Consider the following 25765-nt stretch of genomic DNA (forward strand, 5'->3'; position numbering starts at 1 on the left):
GCTATGTGGGCGTCTACAGTGCCTCGCAACCAACGAGACGCTATGTGGCCGTCTACAGTGCCTCGCAACCAACGAGACGCTATGTGGGCGTCTACAGTGCCTCGCAACCAACGAGACGCTATGTGGGCGCCTACAGTGCCTCGCGCGTGCTCACGCATCTTGGCGCAGAGCAGCGCATGTCTCTGGTGCATGAGCACGAGCCGGGAAGACTGACCTAGTTGTTGTTCAGAAAGGACACGTAGGCGAAACGCTTTTAGCAGACTCTTCTTTGTGACATAGCTACTTTTCTGGGAACAAGTTCGTCCTCAATAAATAATTGTGTGTGTTCCCCCTCTTGTATTACGTGACCTTCAGGTGGAGGTGCGGGGTACGATTGGAAGTCCCCTTGGCGCAAGAGAAAGAAGCCCTGACCCCCAGCGATTGGAGCCTTCCGAACTTACTCCAGTACACCAGTGTTCAAGCCGCTGCCTCCGAGGTGAGTCACCTGAATTCAGACCACTCCTCACTGCTCCAGCAACACGGGCAGCGGTAACCGCCAATCTCAGAGAAATGGCCAATCCAGCTTCAACATCTGAACTCATCGTGTCTCCCCCGTGCTTACCTGAACCCATCCACGGTGACGCGCACGAAGATGTGGAAGACTGGCTGGAGCGTTTCGAGCGAGTTGCAAGGACCAATGCCTGGGATGAGGCGAGGAAATTGGGCCGCGTGTACTTTGCGTTGGAGGAGTGGGCGAGAATATGGTTTGAGAACCACGAAGGGGCAATAGCGACGTGGGAAGACTTTCGGCAGCAGTTGCTTGCCGCGTATGCTAGCACGGATCGCCGTGAAAGGGTAGAAAATGCCCTTCAATTAAGAAACCAACGCACGAACGAGAGCGTTAGCATGTATATAGAGATCATGTCCCGCCTCTTCAAACGTGCAGATCCGAACATGACCGAAGAAAAGAAAGTGCGCCATTCGATGCGTGGAGTCAAACAGGACTTATTTGCAGGCCTGGTTCCCGATCCTCCACGTACCGTTGCTGAATTCCGCACAGAAGCCACAACCACAGAAAGAGCTCTGTAGCAGCCTGCCCGTCGCTACAATCGGGATGCCGGTAGTGAGCCCGCGGGCGTCCTTTTGGCAAAGCGAGACAACAGCAACGAGACACTGAGGGAGCTGGTGCGTTCCATCATAAAAGAGGAGCTTCGTAACATTCTGCAACAGCTAGTCATGCCGACAGTTTCATCCCTCACATTCGTCATCCGTGATGAAGTTCGGCACGCCATTCTTCAGGCGGAACCAAAAGTGCAACCTCTTCGACTTCTACAACCCCTGCAGGAACGCCATGTATTAACGTACACAGACGCTTTACGCCAACCTGCCATCCACAATGCCTTGTTTGAGACTCCCGGTGCCTGCCAGTCAGCTTCGCCCAGCTCATCTTTTCTTGGAGAGCAGAGACCACGGAAAAGCGATGTGTGGCGCACACCTGACAGGACACCACTCTGTTTTCACTGTGGAGAAGCTCGACATCTTTACCGACCCTGTCCATACCGAAGGGTCCGTCTGCTTGGGTTTTCTGTGTATGCTCCATGCCCGCGTAATGGTGAAAGGCCTATAGAAATAGAGGAGTACCTTTCAAGGCAGGGATCTCCAGCAGCTAGTTTCCAGCACCAGTCAAGGTCACCAGCACCAAATCATTATCGATTGCCAAGTCCGCGACGTTGAAGTTCACCACCAAATTCACGAAACCAGGAAAACCCCCCCGTCAGGAAAACTGAAGCCAGCGACCTTGGGAGGCAAGACCGCTGATGTCCGACAGAGCAAAGATCCTCTGTCAAGGCCCCAGTGAAGCAGTGACAAGCAGAAAACGACGAATATAAGTAAAGAAAAACGAATATAGGTAAAGAAAAAATTTCTTTAGACTTGCGTGTTACAGTGGACGGGCGGGAATTTAACGTATTGGTTGATATGGGTGCCGATTATTGAGTCGTAAGCTATGCGATTGCAAAAGATTTGAAGAAGGTTTTGTCGCCTTGGAGTGTACCAAAAATACGCACGGCTGGGGGCCATCTGATAACACCTCTGGGAACATGCACCGCCAGGATTGGCCTTGAGGGTGCTACTTATGTTGCTGACTTCCTAGTTCTGCCAGAATGCTCGAGAGACGTAATAATCGGGATGGATTTCCTGCTAGCTAACGGTGCCATAATAAACCTGCAGAATTCTAGTATTTCTTTTTCCACAAAGCTGGTTATAGACGAGGAGACAGGAAGTTCTGCGTTGCGTGTTATCGACGGCAACACAACCGTGCCCCCGCGGTGCAGCGTCCTGGTTGGTGTAAACAATGACGCATTCGTCGACTCACAAGGAATAGTGGATGGCAATGTCGAGCTGCTGCTAAAGAAAGGCATTTGCATGGCTCGAGGCATTACTCGCTTACGTGGTGGGCTTGCCAACGTACTGCTCACCAATTTCGGAAATTAAATTCAGCATGTCGCAAAAGACACTGCCATCACTTTTCTACACAGCTTTACTGAAGTCACCAACTTATGTGCCGTTGCGTCAGAGCCGCCTACTTCGGAAACTACGTATGACCTTGGAACAACAGTTTCAATCAGCCGAAGTGTATCGCATGCCGAGAGGAAAATCCTAGAAGACCTCATAGATGAATTCGCAGAATGTTTTTCCACCTCATCAAAAGTACGTCGTACGCAGATCGTGAAGCACAGGATCATAACAGAGGATCATAACAGTGTATAAATACCCTTACAGAGTTTTGCTGAAAGAACGAGAAGTTATAGTCAGGTGGAAGAGATGTTGCAGGACGATGTCATTCAGCCATCTAGCAGCCCGTGGACATCGTTGGTAGTTCTCGTGAGAAAAAAAGACAACACGTTGAGATTCTGTGTAGGCTACCGGAAACTAAACAGCGTAACCAAGTGGGATGTATACCCCTTACCGCGTATTGATGACACATTGGATCAGCTACGGCACGCCTGATATTTCTCTTCCCTCGACTTAAAAAGCGGATATTGGCAAATCGAAGCGGATGAAAAAGATCGTGAAAAGACCGCTTTCGTAACCCCGGATGGCTTGTACGAGTTTAAAACACTACCTTTCGGCCTCTGTTGTGCGCCAGCGACATTCCAGCGCATGATGGACAGTGTCCTCACGGGGCTTGAGTGGCAGTTATGCCTAGTCTACTTGGACGATGTTGTATTTTCTGCGACGTTTGACCAACACGTAGAGAGACTGCGGTCAGTGCTTCAGGCTATCCAGTCAGCCGGCTTGGCAATCAAACCAAAAAAGTGCCAGTTCGGATTCGACAAGCTTCGTTTTGTGGAATACGTAATCAGCGCGGAAGGTGTTGGCCCTGATCCCGACAAGACTGCGGCGGTCGCAGGATTCCGAAAGCCCAGAGACAAGAAAGAAGTGCGTCGATTTTTGGGCTTATGCGCTTAATACAGACGATTTGTAGAAAATTTCTCGAATATCGCCGAACCTCTAAACAAACTCACAAAAAACGAAGAATCATTCGCTTGGGGTGTAGAACAAGAAATAGCTTTCAACAAATTAAAGCAACATCTGCAAAGCCCGCCGATCCTTGCCCACTTCGACGAGACCACTGACACGGAACGCCATACAGACGCAAGCAATATTGGTCTCAGCGCAGTACTCTTACAATGGCAAAATGGAGAAGAAGCGATAGCTTACACCAGCCGCACCTTCTCAAAAGCCAAAAAAAGAAACTATTCGGCAACAGAAAAAGAGTGTTTGGCAGTGGTATCGGCTACCAGCAAGTTCAGATCATACCTCTACGGAAGGCCGTTCCGTGCTGTCAGCGACTACCACTCACTTTGCTGGCTGGCGAACTTAAAAGACCCGTCGGGGCGTCTTGCCAGATGGAGCCTCCGACTGCAAGAATACGACATTACTGTTGTATACCAGTCTGGGCAAAAACACAATGATGCCGATTCCTTATCACGCTCGCCACTTAACTCTACTCCTTCAGAAGAAGACGACTCGACACTTCTCTGTGTGATGGAAGCCTCAGATATCGCGGAGCATCAACGAGCTGACGCAGAACTGCTCGCATTGATCGAACACCTTGAAGGGCGTGGCGGCCAGGTCCCACCTGTATTTAAGAGAACATAATCTTCATTCTGTCTCCGTGAAAACGTGCTATACAAAAGGAACATCGGGCATAACAAAGAGAAGTTCTTACTCATTGTTCCGTTAGCAATGAGACCCGAAATCCTAGAAGCTTGTCGTGATGAACCATCGTCTGGTCACTTGGGTGTCAGCCGGACATTTGCCAGAATTCATCAGAAGTATTACTAGCCCAAGCTGCTGGCGTCCGTGCAGCAATATGTGAAGACATGTCGCAAACGTCAAAGGCGCAAAAGACCACCACTGAAGACGGCCGGCCTGCTCCAGCCCATAGAACCGCCTGCTACACCATTTGAACAGGTTGGAATGGATCCTCTTAAGCCCTTCCCAATGTCATCATCGGGCAAGAGGTGGATCGTCATCGCCACCGACTACTTAACGCGGTATGCTGAAACCGGCTGCCTTGAGCGAGGAACGGCAGCTGAAGTATCCAAGCTTTTCGTGCACACCGTAGTTCTTCGACATGGCCCCCCAATGGTAGTAATCCCCGACCGAGAAGCAGCCTTCACGTCAGACTTGATGCAGTGTGATGATAATGACGAACATTGGTCATAGAAAAAGCACTGCGTACCATCCCCAAACGAATGGGTTAACAGAACGCCTAAATTGCACAATCGCTGACATGCTGTCGATGTACATGGACTTAGAGCATAAAACGTGGGATGAAATCCTGCCTTACGCAACGTTCGCCTATAATACAGCCCTCCAAGAGACCACCCGCGTCCCCCTATTTCAGCATGTCTATGGTCGCATAATCAATTCAACTCTCGACGCCATGCTCCCAGTCGACAATTACCACTACGAGCCATCTGACGTTAACGAATTTCTGAAGAAAGCTGAAGAAGCACGGCAGTTGGCAAGGCACCGCATACTTCAACAACAGTTCAAGGATGCGGACTACTACAACTTGCGCCACAGGGGAGTTAAGTACCAGCCAGGTGATCAAGTATGGATCTGGACGCCAATACGACGCCGCGGCCTGTCAGAAAAGCCCCTTTGACGGTACTTTGGTCCATATAAGGTCCTGCACCTGCTAAGTGACCTAACTTATGAAGTAATCCCTGACGAACAAGAGCGCTCGAAACGGCAAAACCATGCAGAGGTCGTCCACGTTGTCCGCATGAAGCCATACCACGAAAGAGAATGAAGCATCTACCCCCTCGACTATTAACCGTCTGAATTCACGCGAGAAGATGCGCATTTCGGAGGGGGAGTAATGCCACAGATATTGCTCCTACGAATCATTTTACAAAAAGAACCAACGGGACGCTATGTAGGCATCTACAGTGCCTCGCAACCAACGAGAAGCTATGTGGGCATCGACAGTGCCTCGCAACCAACGAGACGATATGTGGGCGTCTACAGTGCCTCGCAACCAACGAGACGATATGTGGGCGTCTACAGTGCCTCGCAACCAACGAGACGATATGTGGGCGTCTACAGTGCCTCGCGCGTGCTCACGCATCTTGGCACAGAGCAGCGCATGCCTCTGGTGCACGAGCACGAGCCGGGAAGACTGACGAAGTAGTTGTTCAGAAAGGGACATGCAGGCGGAACGCTTTTAGCAGACTCTTCTTTGTGTCATAGCTACTTTTCTGGGCACAATTTCGCCCTCAATAAATCATTGTGTGTGTTCCCCCTCTTGTACTATGTGACAATATCATACAAAGGCTGAGAGGGTGCAGCACAATTGAAGGCATCTAGTCGTGCTTCACCACATTCACACTTGGGCCTTGCATGGGTGCACTGAATAAGAGTTTCCGACAATATCTACTGAAGAGAACTATGGCACTGCGATCGATCCGCCACCATGGGCAGTAGACGTCCTTGCCTAATATACAGCTTCAAATGCACTTCCAGCTTTTTTTTATCATTGTGTTTCGAATCAGCAAATGGATCTTTGGGAACATCATGAGCCTGAAAGTAGAACAGCTGGACATGGTCTTGGAACAAAGTGGTGACACAAGGACAAAGCTTCATGGGCTACTCATCATTCCTATTCGGATAAGGTTCAACGCATTGCAGCTCCCGTAAGCACCAATGCCCCATCATCCTCCAGTGTATTATATTAGCAAACTCTATACACTGAATCCGAGCTTTTCTCTATTACGTGGTTGATAGTATGAATAAGGTCGATTGTTGAGTAGCCTGTTCAAAATCCATAGCCTTCATAGATTACGAAAAGGCGTTTAATTCAGTAGCAATATCAGCAGTCATGCAGACACTGCAGAATAAGGGTGTCGACGAAGCATATATGAACATGCTGGAAGAAATCTACAGGGGATCAACTGCTACCATAGATCTTCCTAAAGAAAGCAACAGAATCCCAATCAAGAAGGGTGTAAGGCAGGGGGATACAATCTCCCCAATGCTATTTATCGCATGCTTACAGGACGTTTTCAGAGGCCTAAAATGGGAACAGTTAGGGATAAGAGTTAATGGAGAGTACCTTAGTAACCTGCGCTTTGCCGATGACATTGCATTGCTGAGTAACTCAGGGGACGAATTGCAACTCATCATTACGGAGTTAGACAAGGAGAGCAGAAAGGTGGGTCTTAAAATAAATCTGCAGAAAATGAAAGTAATGTACAACAACCTCGAAAAAGAGCAGCACTTCGAGATAGGTAATAGTGCACTTCAAGTTGTAAAAGACTATGTTTACTTAGGGCAGGTAGCAACCGCGGAGCCAAACCACGAAATTGAAGTAACTAGAAGAATAAGAATGGGGTAGAGCACATTTGGCAAGCACTCCCAAATTATGACAGGTAGATTGCCACTATCCCTCAAGAGGAAGGTATTTAACAGCTGTATCTTGCCGGTACTTGGCTATGGAGCAGAAACCCAAGACTTACAAAGAGGGTTCAGCTTCAGTTGAGGACGACGCAGCGAGCAATGGAAAGAAAAATGGTAGGTGCAACCTTAAGAGACAAGAAGAGAGCAGAGTGGATTAGGGAACAAACGGGGGTTAAGGATATCACAGCTGAAATCAAGAAGAGGAAATGGACATGGACCGGGCATGTAGCGTGTAGACAGGATAATCGCTGGTCATTAGGGGAACAGACTGGATTCCCAGAGAAGGCAAGCAGGTTAGGGGGAGACAGAAGGTTAGGTGGGCAGATGAGATTAAGAAGTTTGCGGGTATAAATTGGCAGCAGCAAGCACAGAACCGGGTTACCTGGTGGAACATGGGAGAGGCCTTTGTCCTGCAGTGGACGTAGTCAGGCTGATGATGATGATACCTGGCTAGTCATAGTGGTGGCTTCCATCGTCTGAAATCCCCTTGATGTGCAGGTGTCACTTCCTCAGGTTGGACTCACTGGAGTTGACTCGCTGGCGGTCGGGGCTATGCTGTCTTGAGCTCGTGGGGCTTCGATTCATACCCCGCACGTCGACCAAAAATGTAGCGATGCTGAAGAAGACAGGCTAATAAAACAAACATATTTAACAGGGCGAACTTGCAATCACGAGTCTGATGACTACGGTGATTGAAGTCCGAGTTAGTCGAATTCCAGAGATCCAACTGTCTTCTTCGTGGCCAGAGAGCACAAGCGCGTGGCGCATGCCAGCATGGTCTGGCCTGATGCTCGTGCCACGATGGTCGCGGCGGGCTACTTGAAAATGGCCAACCTGTCGCGGCAATATCATTTGCTTCAAAGAATGCTTCCAGCCGAGTCAAGTAAATTGATTTTTGTCGGAACTTAGGGTGCCGGGACTCGTAGCCATGGTCATGCTTGTCAATGTTACGTGGTGGTGGGTGGTTACATTCAGCGCTCAGAAATTGTGAATCCCATCCTCTTCGCCACTGTAGTAACTAATTCAGAGTGACCGAGCCGGGCCGGGAACCAACGCAGAACAACTTTATTCTGCAGACCATTAAGTATATATAGGCAGCTTGTCTATGACATAACAAAAGATAGTGGAGTGCATGTTGGCACTGCACTTCTTATCGGGGTTGAGATATACGCAGTAAAACCCCGTTAATTCGGACTTCACGGGACCCGAGAGAATGTCCGAATTAACCGAGGGTGCGAAATATCGCGAGTACGAATAAAACAATTAAAAAATGTCTCCTGCACCATCAGCTTTTCATATCTTGAAAAAGTCTGATCGGGGTTTGCTTCACGGACGCAATGTGCGACGAAGTCACAATTTTGCGAAGTTCCTGCGGGTGGCTTAGTCAGCGCACACTGTCCGAGAAAAGCATGTATATGTCCTCCAAAACGGCCAACGCATACGCAGACTCCATCATTGCGTGGCGTGGATGCTCGTCAGCACCACTTATGTCCTCGTCAGCTGATTCCCCTTCGCCATCCAAGACTTCGGCAATGATATAGCTGTCAGTCCCTATGCCGGCCCAGACAGGCTACAGTCTACAGGCTATGCCGGCTGTCAGTTGTGAAGTAATCACCAAGGGGCACATCAGCTGGCATGATGCTGTCATGAAGCCGTTGTGTTCGGAGGCAGGAATAGCAGTTGAATGTTTTCGAGCTCGGATACATTCGTGTGTGCACTACAGTTGTCTAGAACGAACAACACCTTCCAAGCCTTGACCGCAAAGCAGTGGTCGAGCTGACGCAGCCAGGCTTGAAAGAGTTCTGCGGTCACCCAAGTATTTCTGTTGAGCCGGTTGTCGACAGGCAGCTGCTTAATATTCTTAAAACACCTTTGCTTTGCAGCCTTCCCGATTACCAGCAGTGGCAGCCCCTCTGTGCCAGTCGTCTTAGCAGCCAGAAGAACTGTCACACATTCTTTATTTCGTTCACCACCAAGGCACGGGTCCCCCTTCAATGCGATTGTCTTGTCAGGCAGAGCCTTATAGAACAGCGCTGTCTCATCAGCGTTGAAAATGTTGCACGGCTCGTACATATAAAGGTGTGCAGCTAGTCCGGACCGCCAGTCCTGCATAACACTTTCGTCAACCGCAACCTCTTTCACCACACAAGTTGCGGAACACCAGCCCGTGTCGCTTCTTGAAGCGGTCGAACCACCCTTTTAATGCACTGAAGAAGTCAATGTTTATGGTCACCGTGAACTGCTCTGCTTGTGCACAGATACGGGGGTCGCTCAAGGGCAAACGCGCAAAACGGCAATCCAGAGCTTTCGTCAACCGCAACCTCTTTCACCACACAAGTTGCGGAACACCAGCCCGTGTCGCTTCTTGAAGCGGTCGAACCACCCTTTTAATGCACTGAAGAAGTCAATGTTTATGGTCACCGTGAACTGCTCTGCTTGTGCACAGATACGGGGGTCGCTCAAGGGCAAACGCGCAAAACGGCAATCCAGAGCAACAGAGCTTCTTCTAGTTTGGGATGCGCTGCCATTCGAAGCCTCTTCCTTTGGTCGCCAAACATGTCTACGTTATACGCTTGCATAATCTGCTCTTCGTTCTTCACGTAAGTGCTCAGTGTGCTTTTGTTCACGTTGAACTGTTCCATCCCTTCTTTTCGAGGTGCTCGCGCTTGCAACGCCTTCAATATTTTCACCTTCCAACCAAATCTTTTGCTTCGTACTTCGCCTTTTTCGCTGCGGGAATTGGGGCCGCAGGAGACAAAGGGGAAGCCATCCCGGCGTTGCTCGCGCGGTGGTCACGAGCACGAAGTAGACCACACAAACACACACACACACACGAACGCGCAGTGATAAAAACTGTGGGGATCTGAGGCACACCCGCGGTCATTTCGCAGGCATTCCGCCACACGGCCACACCCTTTTGCTTTTCTGCTCTGCTAACGGCAGGTGGCGATAGATGGCACCACGTGCGGGCAACAGATAAATACAAATTTCTGGGCGTATGAGTACCTAAGGGAACACGATATATACGTGACGACTAAACTTAACAGGAATGCAGCAGTGATGAAAAATAGGGCACTGTGGAATTACAATAGGTATGATGTTGTGAGAGGAATATGGAAAGGGGTCATGGTTCCTGGGCTGACGTTCGGCAATGCGGTCTTGTGCATGAGATCAGAAGTTCAGGCAAGATTAGAAATTAAGCAACGTAGAATAGGTAGGCTTGCTTTAGCAGCTCACGGGAATACACCAAATCAGGGAGTACAAGGTGATATGGGATGGACGTCATTTGAAGGCAGGGAAGCTAGCAGCAAGATAGAATTTGAGAAGCGATTGAGAGAAACGGGGGAGGAGCGTTGGGCTAGGAAGGTTTTCAGCTACTTGTACATGAAGGATGTCGACACAAAATGGAGGAAGCAAACCAGGAAATTGACTGGTAAATACTTAGAAAACAGCAGGTGGCCAAACCCAAAAGAACTATCCGTTAAGAAGAAAGTGAAGGAAACGGAGACTGACATGTGGAGAATCGGCATGATTAAGAAGTCCGCACTAGAGATCTATCGAACTTTCAAGCAGAAAATTGCCAAGGAAAGGATATATGATAATACTCGGGGTAGTTCTCTACTGTTTGAAGCCAGGACGGGAGTATTGTGAACCAAGACATATCGGGCCAAATACGAAGGGGTAGACACAGTGTGCAGTGCGTGTGGAGAGGAAGAAGAAAGTGCCGAACACTTGATAATGTTCTGTAAAGGGCTTGCTGCTGTAGTTCAGGATGATGGCGCAGAGTTTTTCAAAGCACTGGGGAATAGGGACAGGGAGGGCAAAATAGACTTTAAGCAATGTAAGAATAGCAGACTGGGCTTGTTGGTTTAACATATTTGCAGCTTAAGGCGCGAAAACGACACGGACGAAGAGAGACAGTACACACACACGGAGCGCCACTTCCAACAAAGATTTATTTCGAAAGAGCACAGAACATATATAGACACCGCGCGCGCCGTCACCGTGCCTTAATGCGCAGCCGCATTTAAGTGACCTGTTTTTAGCTCGCGCAGGCAGGACCATTTCTAGCCTTCTCGAAGGTAGCGGTGTCATCAGGGTTTTTAGATTTGTAGATGATTTTTTAGTTCTCATAGACAAAAAGTTCATGGACACCGACCAAGTCGTTACTAACACCTTAACAATTTTTAGGCTTGTTTTATCGCCCTTAATAGTGACACACGAACTTTCGGTCGATTCGACTATAAGGTTTTTAGATCTTAGATTGTTTGTAACAACTGATCATACATGTTGGCAGTATGAGCCTCGTGCTAACAAACCATTATTACCTTTTAGCTCGTCCCATTCTAAGCTTGTCAAACGTAGCATCGCCAACATGTGCCTGCTGAATGCTTTCAAGAAATCCTGCCCACACAGAGCAGCAGACAGTTTCCTCAAGCAGGTTGACCGTCTTGAGCAGGCGGGCTATCCACAGCACACTTTGGTGTCAGTGGCGGAGAAGATTTTGAAGAAGTCGCGGAACTGCCACACAAGCGAAGGGTCACCCCAGGATAATGTTAAGCTTGCTGTGATTCCTTATATACACCGCGTATCCCATAATCTGAAAAAGATTGCCGAACAGGTTGATGTAAAGGTGGTCTTCTCTGCGCCGTTAAAACTTTCCAGGCTCTGCAAGTTGACTAACCCCTTTCTCAGGAAAGCTCCGGCCTGCAATGTGAACCACCAGAACAAGTATGTAATTTGTCAGAAGGGTGTGGTCTACGAGTTCCCCTGTTCGTGTGGTAGATGGTACGTAGGCCATACCGAGCAATGCCTGAATGATAGGCTAAGACAGCATAATAACAACGTCAGAAATGGCAGAGAGGGCCACCTCGCAATTCACTGCCGGGATTGTCATTGCGTTCCTAACTTTAGCGCCTGCGCGGTAGTCGCCCGAAGCCCTGATAAATCAGTAAGACTAATCATTGAGGCCAAGAGAATAATCGAATTAGGTGATCTGTGCGTCAGCGTAGCCTCCATTTCTTTATCGCCAAAGGAGTTACGCTACTTAAATGCGGCTGCGCATTAAGGCACGGTGACGGCGCGCGCGGTGTCTATATATGTTCTGTGCTCTTTCGAAATAAATCTTTGTTGGAAGTGGCGCTCCGTGTGTGTGTACTGTCTCTCTTCGTCCGTGTCGTTTTCGCGCCTTAAGCTGCAAATAAGACTTTAAGCAGCTAGACTTAATTAGAAGGAGGTTATCTGATTGATGGCTAAAGTCAAGGCACAAGTTAAAATTAAACCCTTCACTGCAAAGTACGAATCCTCAACCTCACTATTGAAAAAAAAAGATAAATCTAATGGTTAGTTCACTAAGTATTACAGCTAGGTGGTGTTAGCCGCCACCCGATCTAAAGGGTACAGCCACATCCATCCATCCATCCAGTGTTACGTGCGCGCCGAGGGAGCTGACTCTCTCCGTGGTCGGCGCCGGGTAAGCCCGTATTTTCTTCGTCCGCGTCCCCTTTGGGAATCGCCGGACTGTAGCCTGTCTGGGGTGGCCTTTGGCAGCTCGGCAGGCGTGTTTACTTGAGTGCTAGCTTCGGTAGCGTACGCTAAGCCCCCAGCGGTGCCTAGTGCTTGAAGTGGTCGTACCACACCGAGCCACACTTGCTGTAGGCCTACGCGTGCGAGGTTTGACCTAACACTCGCGACCAGGCCCAGTGGCCATCGTGAGAGTGTGCAGCATAGCCGCAAGGGACCTTTTCCCGACCGGCGTGTCAAAGTTCGCCATTGCCAGCTATGACATGCTCGCGGTTTCCCCCTTATTGTGAACGTCCGCGTGCGGGTGCCTTTGCTCCCCGCGTCCTGGGAGCGGACGTTGTACTGTTCGGGGTGCCGCCAAAGGCACTAAAGTGTTGTGTATTTTGTATTAGAACACTGTCTGTTTTGCCGCGCCACGCTAAACGCCATATTAGTTAAGTGCGCGCGGAGCGGTGCGTTACACGCGAGTAGGTCGCGGCCCTGTGGCTCGCTAAGCGTGAACCCGTTGCGATCATTCGTTGCGGTGAGTAGCGGGGTCATCATACTGGCGCCCAACGCGGTATCAAAGGCTCATTAAGCTTTTGATTAGTCTTAGCCGAGTCAGCCCGCCTTTGCGAATCAGGCTCGCCATGTTTAACCGCGTTATGTCTGCATCGCGTGAGTTTTGTCCGCCGACGCTTTTAGCAGATACATACCGCTCTGCTCGAGAATAGGGCCAGTGCCCCCCTTGAGCATCACAATCGCGCACCCTCACTTGTCACAAGCCCCAGTTGGGATGACACGAGATGCTACGTATGAGCTCCCACTGGAGACGTAGCGTGTTTTGGGTCCGGGGCCATAGCCCAACCCGAGCAGTGCACGCGGGCGAATGGGATTGCTACTGCTCCCTTCGGAATGCATGGCAGTTCCATGTCACAGCACTCCGAAACGGCTCTCAGTGGAGCCTCCGGGGCGCAGATCGGCACCGTGGCCTAAGCCGTTGCCGAATTTTGTCCGCTGGCTGCTACGCAACCTAGCAGCCAAGCTCATTACGAGCCCGCGCCTGTACCGCTAGCGGCCTAGCAATTTCGCAGGAAGCTGCCCCAAGAGTCAGCTGTGAACAACAGGCGCTCCTCAATGTGGCGACGGCCGGTATCCACTTTGAAACCGCGCCGCTTATCGAGTTCGGATACAGTTCCCCATCGCTCGCCCGCGCCGCTAATGCACCGACAGCTTCCTTTGAAGCGGGCGCACAGAGGCTGCTGCGAAATGCCACCCAAATGATTCAGCCACTCACGGGGGCGGTGCAAACCCATTCGGCCGTTCCGAAACGCCCTCATCCCGCTGTCACGTTGGCCGTTCCGACCTACAGCGGTTATGGTGATCTGCAAAGTGCAAGAGATTACCTGGACTACCTAACACGTTATCAGAGAGCCATGGGTCTAGACGACCAGGAAGTGCTCGGACGCGTCGTCCCGGTTGCACTGACTGACACGGCGGCCAGGTGGCATTGGCTTTCCGGCCACCGGGCAGCAACCCTCGATGAATTCCGCGTGGCCTTCCTGCGCGAATTCTTACCCGCTGACTACGAGAGTAAGATGCGGCGCGAGCTCGAGCTCCGCACACAAGCTCCAGATGAGTCGCTTCAGGAGTACGTCCACGGGATGGAATACCTTTTTTCTTTCGCTGAGCCCAGAGCCTCGAACGAGGAGCGCGTCCAACGGGTGGTTAGGCAGGCACACCCGACCTTTTCGGGATACCTGCGCGGCAGTCGCTTTCGTGATTTGGAGGAATTGGCCGTCGAGGCAAAGCGCATTCAAGGCGACATTCTCGCCGCGCGTGCCTATCGCCCGCCAACGCCAGCCAGTGAGGCCATCGAACTGCGCTGCGCTTGGGGAGGGGCTATAATCCTTCCCCAACGCCAACAGCCCGCCGGCGCTGCCTTTGCAGCTACCGCTACAGGTGGGCGCACGTGGGAGATAAGCGATCGAGCTTCAGATCCCTACACGTACGGGAGGCGTGCAGCCGGTGCTGCATCGCAACTCGACGCGCGCGAGCAGGGACGAAATACGACCCAGCGCATCACCGGTGGTGACGGTCGTCAGAGCAGTTCGAAGCTGCTCCCGGCAGCTCGAAGCTGCTCCATTTCGGGACAGGGATCGCAATGGAGTGCGCTGCTTCCGCTGCCGTCAACGAGGGCACATAGCGAGAGAGTGCTCCGCATTTGTGCCTCCTGTGGGGCAGGGAAACGGCAGCGCGGGCCGTTCGTGAAGGCACGAGCAGCCGAACCCTTGCTTCTCCCCACTGCATACCGGGCAAACAGTCTTGCTGGTGCATAGGCGCCGTTTATTTCGGTCACCATTGTCGGTCACAAATTCTCAGCGTTGCTGGACATGGGCATAAGCACTTCGTTGTTTGGCGAACAGGTGTTCTCCCACTTGCAGAAGCGCTCGGTGTGCTTGCAGGACCGCCAAACGACATTCACCCTCGCGAAAGGTGTGACCCAGTCAGCGGGCGCCGCGAGGTTGACTGTAAGATGGGGAGGCCGAATGAGACGCGCACGTTTTGTTCGTCTTCCAGGGCTCAGTCGGGACTTTCTCCTAAAAACCGGTATCGTAGTGGACATTGCGAATAGAGGCTATCGCGACGGACCTTTTTCCGAGCTAAAGCCCTTCATCAGCCCACCGGCGCTTTTTGTTGCCTGTGCAGTTGAAGCGTCGAAACCGTGTCACGTGCAAACTTGGGGGCAGGCCCCTGCGCTATGCACTCGTCGGCTCGAAATCCCTATCGGGATCGAGCGGCATGACACGAAGAGGCTCCACATTTTTTGATCACCTGTGCGACTCAATTGAATGATACACAGAAGGCTCGTCTGTAGGCATTGTTATGCGAATACGATGAGCTCTTCACCGATAACCAGGCTGTACCGATTTGGTGAGCCATTCAATCGAAACTGGTGACGCGCTTCCTTTGAAGTGTAACCCCAGGCCAGTCAGCCAAGCCAAGAGGCAGTTAATTTATGGCTTGCTGGACGAGATGCTCTCAGCTGGCATTGTTCGCCGTTCGTCCAGCCCCTGGGCGTCTCGATTGTATTGGTGTCTAAGGAAGATGGCAGTCATCGCCTGTGCGTAGACTACCACTGTCTGAACGGAGTGACTCGCAAGGATGCCTACCCGCTCCCCACGATTAACTCCATCGTAGGAAACCTCAGCAGTGCGCGGTATTTTACCACATTAGATGCCTCCAAAGGTTACCTACAGGTCCGGATGGACGAGCGTGACCGGTGCAAGGCCGCGTTCACGTCCCACAGAGGGTTATTTGAGTTCACTCGTATGCCCTTTGGTCTTTGAAATGCTCCTGCGACTTTTCAGAGACTCATGGACCGCGTCCTCGGTGAAGCAAAGTGGTCTTACTGCATGCGCTACCTCGACGACATCGTGATTTATTCACGAACCTTTGAAGAGCACTTGGCCCACATTGCCGGTGTGCTCGAGAGGGTGAGAGCCGTCGGGACGACGTTAAATCTCGCAAAGGCCCAACTAGCGCAAACCCGAGTTCAGTTACTTGGCTTCACGCTGGACGAAGGCTCCATTGAGCCAGATCGGGAGAAACTTAGAGAAATCCTCGATTTCCCCGCGCCCAAGGACGTTTGCGGCCTGCGCCGTTTTCTCGGAATGGCCAATTTTTACCGGTCGTTCATTCCGTCCTGTGCCCGAGTGCAGGCGCCCTTGACCAAGCTCCTGGATAAGTCAGCTGAGTGGCGATGGAGACATGAGCAGCAAGAGGCGTTTCGCCGTCTGTCTAGCCCTGTTGCGGAGACAGGGCAGCTCAAGCTCCCCGGCCTGACCAGACCGTTTGTTGTCCAAACTGACGCAAGTGATCTGGGATTAGGAGCAGTTCTCCTACAAGAATACGATGGTGTGTTGCAGCCGCTGGCCTTTGCCAGCTGCTCGTTGATACCCGCGGAAAGGAATTATTCTGTGACCGAGAGGGAGTGTCTCACCATCGTGTTTGCACTGCGGAAGTTTGATGTCTACCTTGATGGGACAAAATTTGTGGTGCAAACAGATCACAGCGCGCTTAGCTGGCTGATGCGGCTCCGTGAGCCTGCAGGCAGGCTAGCGCGCTGGGCTCTCCTAATACACTGGTTTCTTAATAAAACTTGTTGTTGGGCTAGTTGGTTATACATCATATACTTAGAAATTTGGCGCAACCTCGACTCACGCAAACACTCACACAAGCACACACACTTACACCAGAGCAACGTGTGTGTCGTGTGTGCGTGTCGTGTGTGTTGCTCTGGTGTAAGTGTGTGTGCTTGTGTGAGTGTTTGCGTGAGTCGAGGTTGCGCCAAATTTCTAAGTATATGACACTGGTTTCTCTCCCTAATATACTGGTTTCTCTCCCACCTTCCTTAATTTCGGAAGGGATTTGGTGAATCCGGTGACCAGTGTCATGCAATGCTAGCTCGGAGATGAGGAAGAACCAGCAGACTGTTCTTCTTACGCTTCAACACTTCGGGACAGGATTTGTCGAGCTCTCAGTAGAGCGAGGCAGAGTTTGGCATCGGCCAGGGCCGAGCAAAAGGCCCAGTACGACCAAAAACGTCGCCACCTTTCATTTGTGAGGAGGTTTATTAGCCGCTAAAGACAGCGACGAGACAGCGTGAAGAACCCACAGCAACGAACTAAAGCACGAGCCGAGAGAGCCGGGCGTTGGCGATGCTGCTTGCTGCAGGCACATCTTCTTCTTCACACATTTAAGGTAGGTGACTTCGTCCTGAAGCGCAACCACGCTCTTAGTGACGCGAGCAAGGGTTTCTCAACTTCGCTCGCTCCAAAGTGACTTGGTCCGTACCGAGTAGAGAAATCTTGGACTCCACTCGCGTACTTGCTGAAAGACCTGTTTTCGGGAAATCTCAGCTGTGCCCACATCGCAAACCTGAAAGCCTTTGCATCAAGGTCTGACGAGTCTGTGCCAGCGCCCAGTGGCTCTTCGCGTAAGCAACGGCGCACACCCGGCGCGGCGGACAGCATTCGGACCACGCACCGGTATAATCTGAGGAAGCGGTCACCTTAGTGATTTCGCGCCGGACGGCGGGCTTCTTTCCGCAATCGAAGGCCTTCCTTTTTTACAGTGTAGTCTCAGTTAGCTAACTTTTTTACAGCCAGTGCTTGCAAAGAAGTCGGTTCCGCCCAGATACCGCTGCTGATTGCCATTTGAGTGTTGTTGTTTACCTGATGTTTTCTTTGTGTTTTCTTTTTTTTTCTTATCGATGGAGGAGGGGATTGTGAATTGGTGCTTTAGCGTGGGGAGAGGGACAAATGACACTCTGCTCCTTCCTTTGCGGGGTGCGTTTGGAGAGACCCGATCATCGGAAGTCGCAGACGCTGTGCACGACTCGACCAACGCCACAGGACGCCTCGCAGCCAGTGGATTTGGCGACCATGATTCCAGCAGAAGGTCCGGCTGTCGCAGCGAGGTCCATTCGAACCTCCACCGAGGCGGCGTTCGTCGGACTCGCAGGGCTGTCGTCAAGATCGACGAGACGAAGGTGAGCCCGTTCCTCGCATGAGGGCCTCAACCAGAACCCTCGCCTTCCACTCTAGCATCCACGCAGTCACCCAAGTCAAACATTACGTGACGCTGCCCCTCCGAGCCGTGGACGCGCTCTTGTGTGAGCATCATGAACTCCCGTTACCCCTCTTCTGTGGTGCCATTGTATTTCCCAAGTGTATTCTTGTGTTGTTTTACTTTTTTTCTGCCGTAGCAGCTGCAGAACGAGGCTGAGGCTAGCTGTTGCCCATCGCATGACGCCTTTGCATGCATGGGCGACGACCGGCTACCTTTGCAGATGGGTATAAAGGGTGAATGAAGGAGAGGAGGATGTGAGGATCTGAGGCGCGCCCGCGACCATTTCGTGGACATTCCGCCACACCCTTTTGCTTTTCTGCTCTGCTAACGGCGTGTGGCGATAGATGGCGCCACATGCGGGCGCGGCACGGGTTACGTGCGCGCCGAGGGAGCTGACTCTCTCCGTGGTCGGCGCCGGGTAAGCACGTGTTTTCTTCGTCCGCGTCCCCTTTGGGAATCGCCGGACTGTAGCCTGTCTGGGGTGGCCTTTGGCAGCTCGGCAGGCGTGTTTACTTGAGTGCTAGCTTCGGTAGCGTACGCTAAGCCCCCAGCGGTGCCTAGTGCTTGAAGTGGTCGTACCACACCGAGCCACACTTGCTGTAGGCCTACGCGTACGAGGTTTGCCCTAACACTCGCGACCAGGCCCAGTGGCCATCGTGAGAGTGCGCAGCATAGCCGCGAGGGACGTTTTCCCGACCGGCGTGTCAAAGCTCGCCATTGCCAGCTGCGACGTGCTCGTGGTTTCCCCCTTATTGTGAACGTCCGCGTGCGGGTGCCTTTGCTCCCCGCGTCCTGGGAGCGGACGTTGTACTGTTGTTCGGGGTGCCGCCAAAGGCAATAAAGTGTTGTGTACTTTGTATTAGAACACTCTGTTTTGCCGCGCCGCGCTAAACGCTATACTAGTTGAGCGCGCGCGGAGCGGTGCGCTACACGCGAGTAGGTAACGGAGTCGTGGCCCTGTGGCTCGCTAAGCGTGAACCCGCAGTGATCATTCGCTGCGGTGAGTAGCGGGATCACCATAAAACAAAATAAAAACAGGTGAACTTTTCAAAAAAAATGAAAAAAAAAACAGCAAACAGTAAGACCGCAGATGGCACTGATCACGCAAAGATAAATAACTTAAAGCACACTAGAAGTCAGCAATCCAACTCGAGCACCATGCAAACATGTTCGGCATGCAAAAAAAGAAAAACAAAGCCGTGGGTTATCCGTTGCTGATGACAGTAGTGATGCACTGCCTTCCATTTTGGTTGTTTAAACCATTATGTGTGTGTGTGCGTGTATGGACAAAGTCAAAGTTGTTTAGGTGCGCGGTCGATTTGGCCGACGAAAATCCACTGCTGCTTCTTTCTACGTTGCGACTCGGCCGCAGTCGTGTATTCGAATTAACCGAAGCGCGGCCGAATTCGTTCAAATTAATGAAAGTTTTCAGTCATAGAACAATGTACATTTTGAACGGGACTAGACGCCGTGGCCAAATTAACCGAAATTATGAATTAACGGGGGTCAAATCAACAAGTTTTTACTGTACAATAATTTCGCATGTGTTACATCACACCGATGCATGACATGTTTATTCTTTTTTGCATCAATGTCATGGCTACTTAATTACTGTATCAGCAACCACTGGCAAGTCCCATGCAGATGTGACCCCACACTTTGATTCAAGCTGGCACTTGCTATTTGCCCACTTTATCGGCAGCAACAAATAAATGGTGACGTGAGCCATCTCACGTAGAGGACGAAGCGCCCTGTGAGGACAAGCCCCTGAAAATTTTGCCTTTATTTGCGAGATCAACTATTCGTTCAGCCACGTTTATTAAGCTTGACACACCGAGAAATCGGAGAGCAGTTCTTAGAATTGGAGCAATATAGTCACAAATACATCGCTGACGAAGCATCAGCACAGTAACCTTACACAAATACAAGTGTGAGTTTGGAACTTACGGGTCACAAAGCACACGAGACTTGATAGATTCAAAGAGGGCCCCTGCTGCAACAGTTGTAGCTTTTTTTTTTTTCTTTTTCCCCGTCTGTATGGCTTAAATTCCCTGAGCATGCCAGCAGAGGCTAGGGAGACGCTGAGCACACGGCGCGACACGGATGAATGTATGTCGAGGGGCTGATCACCCTTCCTACTGGCTAAGAGGCCCTGTAGCCGTCACAGTGCTGGAGGGAGCTTCTGAGATGGAGTATAGGCATTTATATTCAGGTACTTTATGCAGAAAAGATTCAGTGAAGGAGCACAAAAAATTGTATACAATGAAATGCTTAGTAAATGCCACTAAGACAGTTTTGGTAAAGCACCAGCTCATCTGCCAGGTGTTGCACTATGATTTAACATTTGAGACTATGTCATTATTATTAGTATGGTCTCTGGGAGGGTTAATATTATGGTAGCGGATACAATCATAGCCATGTAGGCGCATGTGAAAGATTATACTTAGTGGTGAATCAACCATGTAGAGTAGAAACATTAGCAATAGGGGAGTAAGACGAATTATAATATACATATTGGAAACAATCGGACAAAACACAGCCACTCCAATCTAGGAGTCTAGAATTAATTTTGCTCTGTTTTAAACTATCTGTCATAGAAGGCCAACAAACCCTCCTCACTTTCTTTCTCTAGTTGAATGGCGTTTCATATAGTCCCGTTACTACGTATTTCGAAACCTGCTCCCCCGATTTTTTTTTTTCCATGTGAACTCTGTCAGCAAAATTAAAAATAACACCCACATGCTTTCCTTAGCTTCACGTGATCTCCCTAGCTGGATACAAACGTAGCAATATTGCATCTAAACTGTGCTCCATGCTGCCACTTCACTAATGTGCTGGCGTCCGTACTTCACCAACTAAGCATGCTATGTGGCCGGAATTTGCAGATAATGAGTTCACGGCCACTTTATACTCTCACTCTAGATGAGGTACAGGCATTGAACAGGATATGACATGCTCTCTCTGTTCTTATCTTGCACTGAGCGGGTGTGACTTCTTTCAGAAATGTGCAGGGTGGTTTGAATGGAAGTGATTTTTCGGAGCACCACCAAGTTTTTTTCGCTATTTGAATACTGCAGAGCATGAGAAAACGCAAACAGTTCCAACTGTCCTGCCTCTGCATTCTCCAATTATTGTGCTTGTGACTGAGCTCGTTTGACTGCTCTCTTAGCTTTAACTCCTTGGAAGTGTTGAATAACCACCAATGTATGAAACTCATTTGAATGTTTCTGACATGCAAAACGCTAAGCTACAGAAATATAGAGGACATGAGAACACATATATGTCACTCAAAATCTTGGAAATAAAAGAATATTGTGCTTAACACTCTGCTGCTATCCCTAAATGCTGCCTACTATGGTTCAAGTTTTTTAGCATAAGACTCAGCGAAATTCCCCACTTAATTTTTATGCTTAGAAAAGCATAGCTGCCTAGGCAATAGCCTTGCAGGCTGCCACCAAGGCAGTGCTGGCATACACTTATGTTAATTAGCACTTGGGTGAGTTGATGCAAAATTCATACTTAAAAAAGTAACAACAACAAAAAAATAACGCCAGACTTGCATGGTAGGTGCAGCGCAGTCACAGCGAAAGCTAGAGGAGCGGCCTTTCAGAGTAAACACTCATTGAGTAACTGCTGCAAGCACACTTGCTGGGTACCCCACTGCGGCATAAATAATAATCATTTCTGGGTAGTAGACCAGCATTGGCTATGCCATTTTTCAGCATTATTCTGAGAAGCGTTGTATCTGTTAAACACTTGGAAGGAATTTTGTGCCAATTTTTCATGCAGTGGCTGATGACAACAAGGAATTATGCCTAAAGTGGGTATGTGCCACAGTTAATAAAGGTGATCGAAAACGAGCTTTTGTAATGGGTTAGAGCATTGGACAACCCACTCGTTCCGCTATTTGCATTTCGCGATGCCTGGTTGTTCTTTTGCTGTTCTAAAATGCTTTATTACTCATATTACGCGATTCCTTTCCCGACATCAAGCCAGCCTAAGGCAAGTTTGCGAACAAGTTCCAAGCACCAGTGTAGCTCAGTGGTAGAATACTGGGCTGGCCCGCATAAAACCCGGGTTCGAGCCCCACTGTGTCTTTGGTACTAGTTCTTTTATCTTATTTCCTGATAGTGTCTACAGACGCCAGCGGCGGCGAACAACTATGGTGCCGTGCGTGACCCAAGTTTTGATCTCATAACAGCTTTCTTGTAAAAGTCTACTACACCGGGTAACGAAGGCGACAGCACGACACAGTAAGTATCATCAAGGTAGAATTACTTGGCATTACTTGCTCTGGTGGTCTGAACGTGCTTGGCACTCTCTTGTCATATGCATACTCATTCTGTAGTCGATTCATTAACCATTTTTACAAAATGTGTCTCTTCTTTCACTTTTCATTCATTAAACTTCAGTAGCCTCCTGTCCTGCATCTTTTTTCGTCCAAGTAGTGGCTTTTGTCATGCTTTATTTTCAAATGTGAGCTCGTGTTAATGCCTGTTAGTAGCAGTGCAAAGCATGACGGTTCCCGAGAAGTTCTAGAGAAGCAGCCAATAACATGCATGCAAGGTGAGAAGAGCTGTGTTGCTATCATGCACGAAGACAAAGCATCATAGCAGCTAAGAGTGAATGAAAATGAATGAAAGCCTTACCTGTTGGTCCATACTCCGTACAAGAGCTCGACAAATGCAAATGACAAGTTGAGGATGAGGAAGAGGAAGAGATTGCGTGATGCCTTGTCAGAGAAGATCAACCTGCAACAAAAGACCGCGCTAATTACAGGGGACACAGAAAGTGTCACAACTGTGCTGAAAGTTCTCAGCCTGTTTGAAAAATACAAATGTCCAGTTAATATCAAAGCCCAGCTAAACATCACAGTGGCTGTGCAAATTAGAAGTATATAAAGCAATCATTGCAAACCTGCCACGGTCAATAATCATTAATTTCTTCTTGATTCCTCACAGCAGCTTAGTAGATGGATATGTACAATTTCAGTATTTTGTTTTTCAGCTTATCGTAATGAGTTTGTGATGTATTTCGTCTTTCAAATGTAGACTTTCACATGTCTACTATTCTAACGCAGCCTGTGTACACCTCCCAAATCCTGTTCTATTCAGCCTCTGAACTGACACTAAAGAAGAGCTTAACTGCACTGGAAATTCAGATTCAATCACAACATTCGAAAGCAGACGCCGGGTACACCAATTCAAATTTCCGCTATGCGGTGAGTTCTACAAACGCCCCATTTCTTTCGTATGAAATTTTGTCTTTCGCTGCTCCCTAAAACTAGAAACTCTAACCTTACCTTTTCATTTACTATTCAACATCATTGGCCTTACCTTGAATTTACTATTCTACATCATTAAGCTCACTGTAGATGTAATTATTAGTGCGTGGATCTGGATCCCAAATAGCGACCCCTGCTTATTGCTATGTTAGTTTCATGGAGTTTTTTAAATTCTAATAGAAACACTAACGAAACACGATACAGCCATAAGGCAGCGCCAGTCTACTTAGAATAGTTTTAGCGTTTACTTCTCATGCCCTCAAACAGCCCACAACGTGTTCACTCACCGTAAAAATCACATAGAAGTAGTCGATTAGTTTATGTAAGAGAAGAGTGCAACTCGTCAGTTGGCAGGAAACATCAAAGTAGGACTGCTATCTTTTGAAATCAGCAAAACTTTAACACTGCTGATATTTTGAGGCCAACAATGTCAAAATTGAGAATGACAGAAGCAAGTTACGGCAGAATAACGAGGCTGGGTTAAGCTTTTTTTTTCTCCAATTCCTAGAAAGACAGAGTTTGGAACGATTAAGAGAAACCCAGACGACCTAATAGTAATGTGAAGTGGAGGCAAGGTTTTTAGATACTGTCAATTGGGTAAGCTCGCATGGTTGCAGCAGCTCCCTCTCATATCTTGTGCAGCGGCAGCGCTGCTGTCGCTTTGAGATTGCTGAAGGAACGTCCTCTGCTACCTCAGTATGGGAAACAGCGGGAAAATTGTTTCCAAGTACGTGGATTTTAGCTAAAGCAGCTAGATGAGGGCCAAATGAATACTACTTAGTGATAAATAAAGGCCATGTTTAACAAATGTTTAATTAATTCTGTGCCTGCAATGAATCAGTGGCATGGCCAGGGAGTGGCACATACATCGGGCCTGTGCCGATCTCCCTCTCCCGCCCCCTACCCATAAATTGTTTCCCGCTATTGTATAAAGAGCAAAAAGTGACAATCGACCACACTTGCCTATCTGGCGCTTTCTTCAGATCAAGGTGGTGCACCTACACCCGAAAAAATACCCTGCCTGCACCTCTGCAATAAAGAGCCTTCATTTGTGCCTGCTGGTTGTGGATAGTTCTAAGCAAATGAGCCTGTTGTAATTACACATAATATAAATTGCACGTAAGAATATATTTAAAAACGATCGTGCTTCTTCTTGAAGCACCCTTCCTTCTAATCTTTTCATTGATCAGGAGAGATGCTTCCCTTCTAGAGCTTAGAAAGATGTCCCATTTTCTTTCAACTTCATCTGTCGGTTCACTCCGCTGCTTGGCATGTCTGTGTTTCCTAGAGGCTTCCCGACGTTTTGCTATGGCTCTCTTAACTTCCTCATCCCACCAACTCTTGTGTTTATGTCTTCTTTTCCGGGGTGACTTGTCACGTGCCTTAGCGAGCTCTAGCTCAGTCTAATTAGATTCGTGTTATGTCCCCACTGTCTTATTATCCTCCGTGATTACTTTCTCAATTTGTTTAGTGGCTATTTCAATTTGCCTTTCTGGATAAAAATTTTCCTGTAGTTGCTCATCTTGTCTCCTTCCCACTTTCACTGCTCTTCCAAAACTTAGCTTGATACGTTTGTGATCACTACCCAGACTTCTGGAGCCACCTTCATCTATGTGCATTCCCCTGAGCTTATCATACATCCTATGTGACATCAGTGCGTAATCCATCATAGACTGCAGCCTTCCTACCTCCCATGTTATTTGCCCTTCACACTTCTCCATACTGTTGCAAATGATCAAATCATGTCTTTCACACATATCTATGATCATTTTGCCTGTTGAGTCAGTATACCCATCTATATCTATGTGCGCATTCATATCACCTAGTATAATTGGAGTGAGCGGATTGTCGCGCCCCCTGTTGATCAGCACGTGCACTATTAAGTGCATTATGCGTGTTTTGTGTTGCTGCTCCCAAAAAATCTAACTTTAGAAAAGTTGGGCCAACTTCATGCCGGGTTACGCAGTTTTGCTGCAAATTGTTGTCGGCTGAAAATTGAGCGACTGGGCTGCGAAGAAGCGTCGGCACCGGGTAAACAGTTAAGAACCAGGCATCGCAGCAAGCGGAAGTGCGTTGCGACTGATCGAGTTCGCCGATGACGTAAGTCGCTGACGTCTTGTCACATTGCCAAAGTGGGAGGAGTCGCGACGACAAGCCACGCCTTCCCCTCCCTCTGAAGATGACGAGGCATCGCGAAAATTTGAAACCAGCTGAACGTGATGTTTTAGCCCCTGTAACTTCTTTAATATATCACGTATTCGCACAATTCTTGTGGGAACATATTCACGAAGTGCCCAAATTTCTTCTTACAACAATTTTTGGACCTTGGGGTTGTTTACTGGCCCTTTAACAAAGGGGTGATAGACAATGCACAATTTTTTGCGCATGTTTACT

The 25765-nt window shown here is 49.2% G+C and overlaps 1 protein-coding gene across 2 annotated transcripts in view; it reads right to left on the reverse strand.

The window, feature by feature from the left end:
* ZnT86D (solute carrier family 30 member 7) overlaps positions 1–25765 on the reverse strand; it is a 149715-nt gene that overhangs the window by 117351 nt on the left and 6599 nt on the right. For both annotated transcript variants that reach the window (XM_075882920.1, XM_037432298.2), the window contains exon 2: positions 22737–22838. In XM_075882920.1, the coding sequence (XP_075739035.1) occupies positions 22737–22838 (102 nt within the window). The remainder of the gene's footprint in view (positions 1–22736; positions 22839–25765) is intronic.

The sequence above is a fragment of the Rhipicephalus microplus genome, unplaced genomic scaffold (genome assembly GCF_043290135.1).
Source record: "Rhipicephalus microplus isolate Deutch F79 unplaced genomic scaffold, USDA_Rmic scaffold_14, whole genome shotgun sequence".
In the NCBI taxonomy this organism is placed as follows: Eukaryota; Metazoa; Arthropoda; class Arachnida; order Ixodida; family Ixodidae; genus Rhipicephalus; species Rhipicephalus microplus.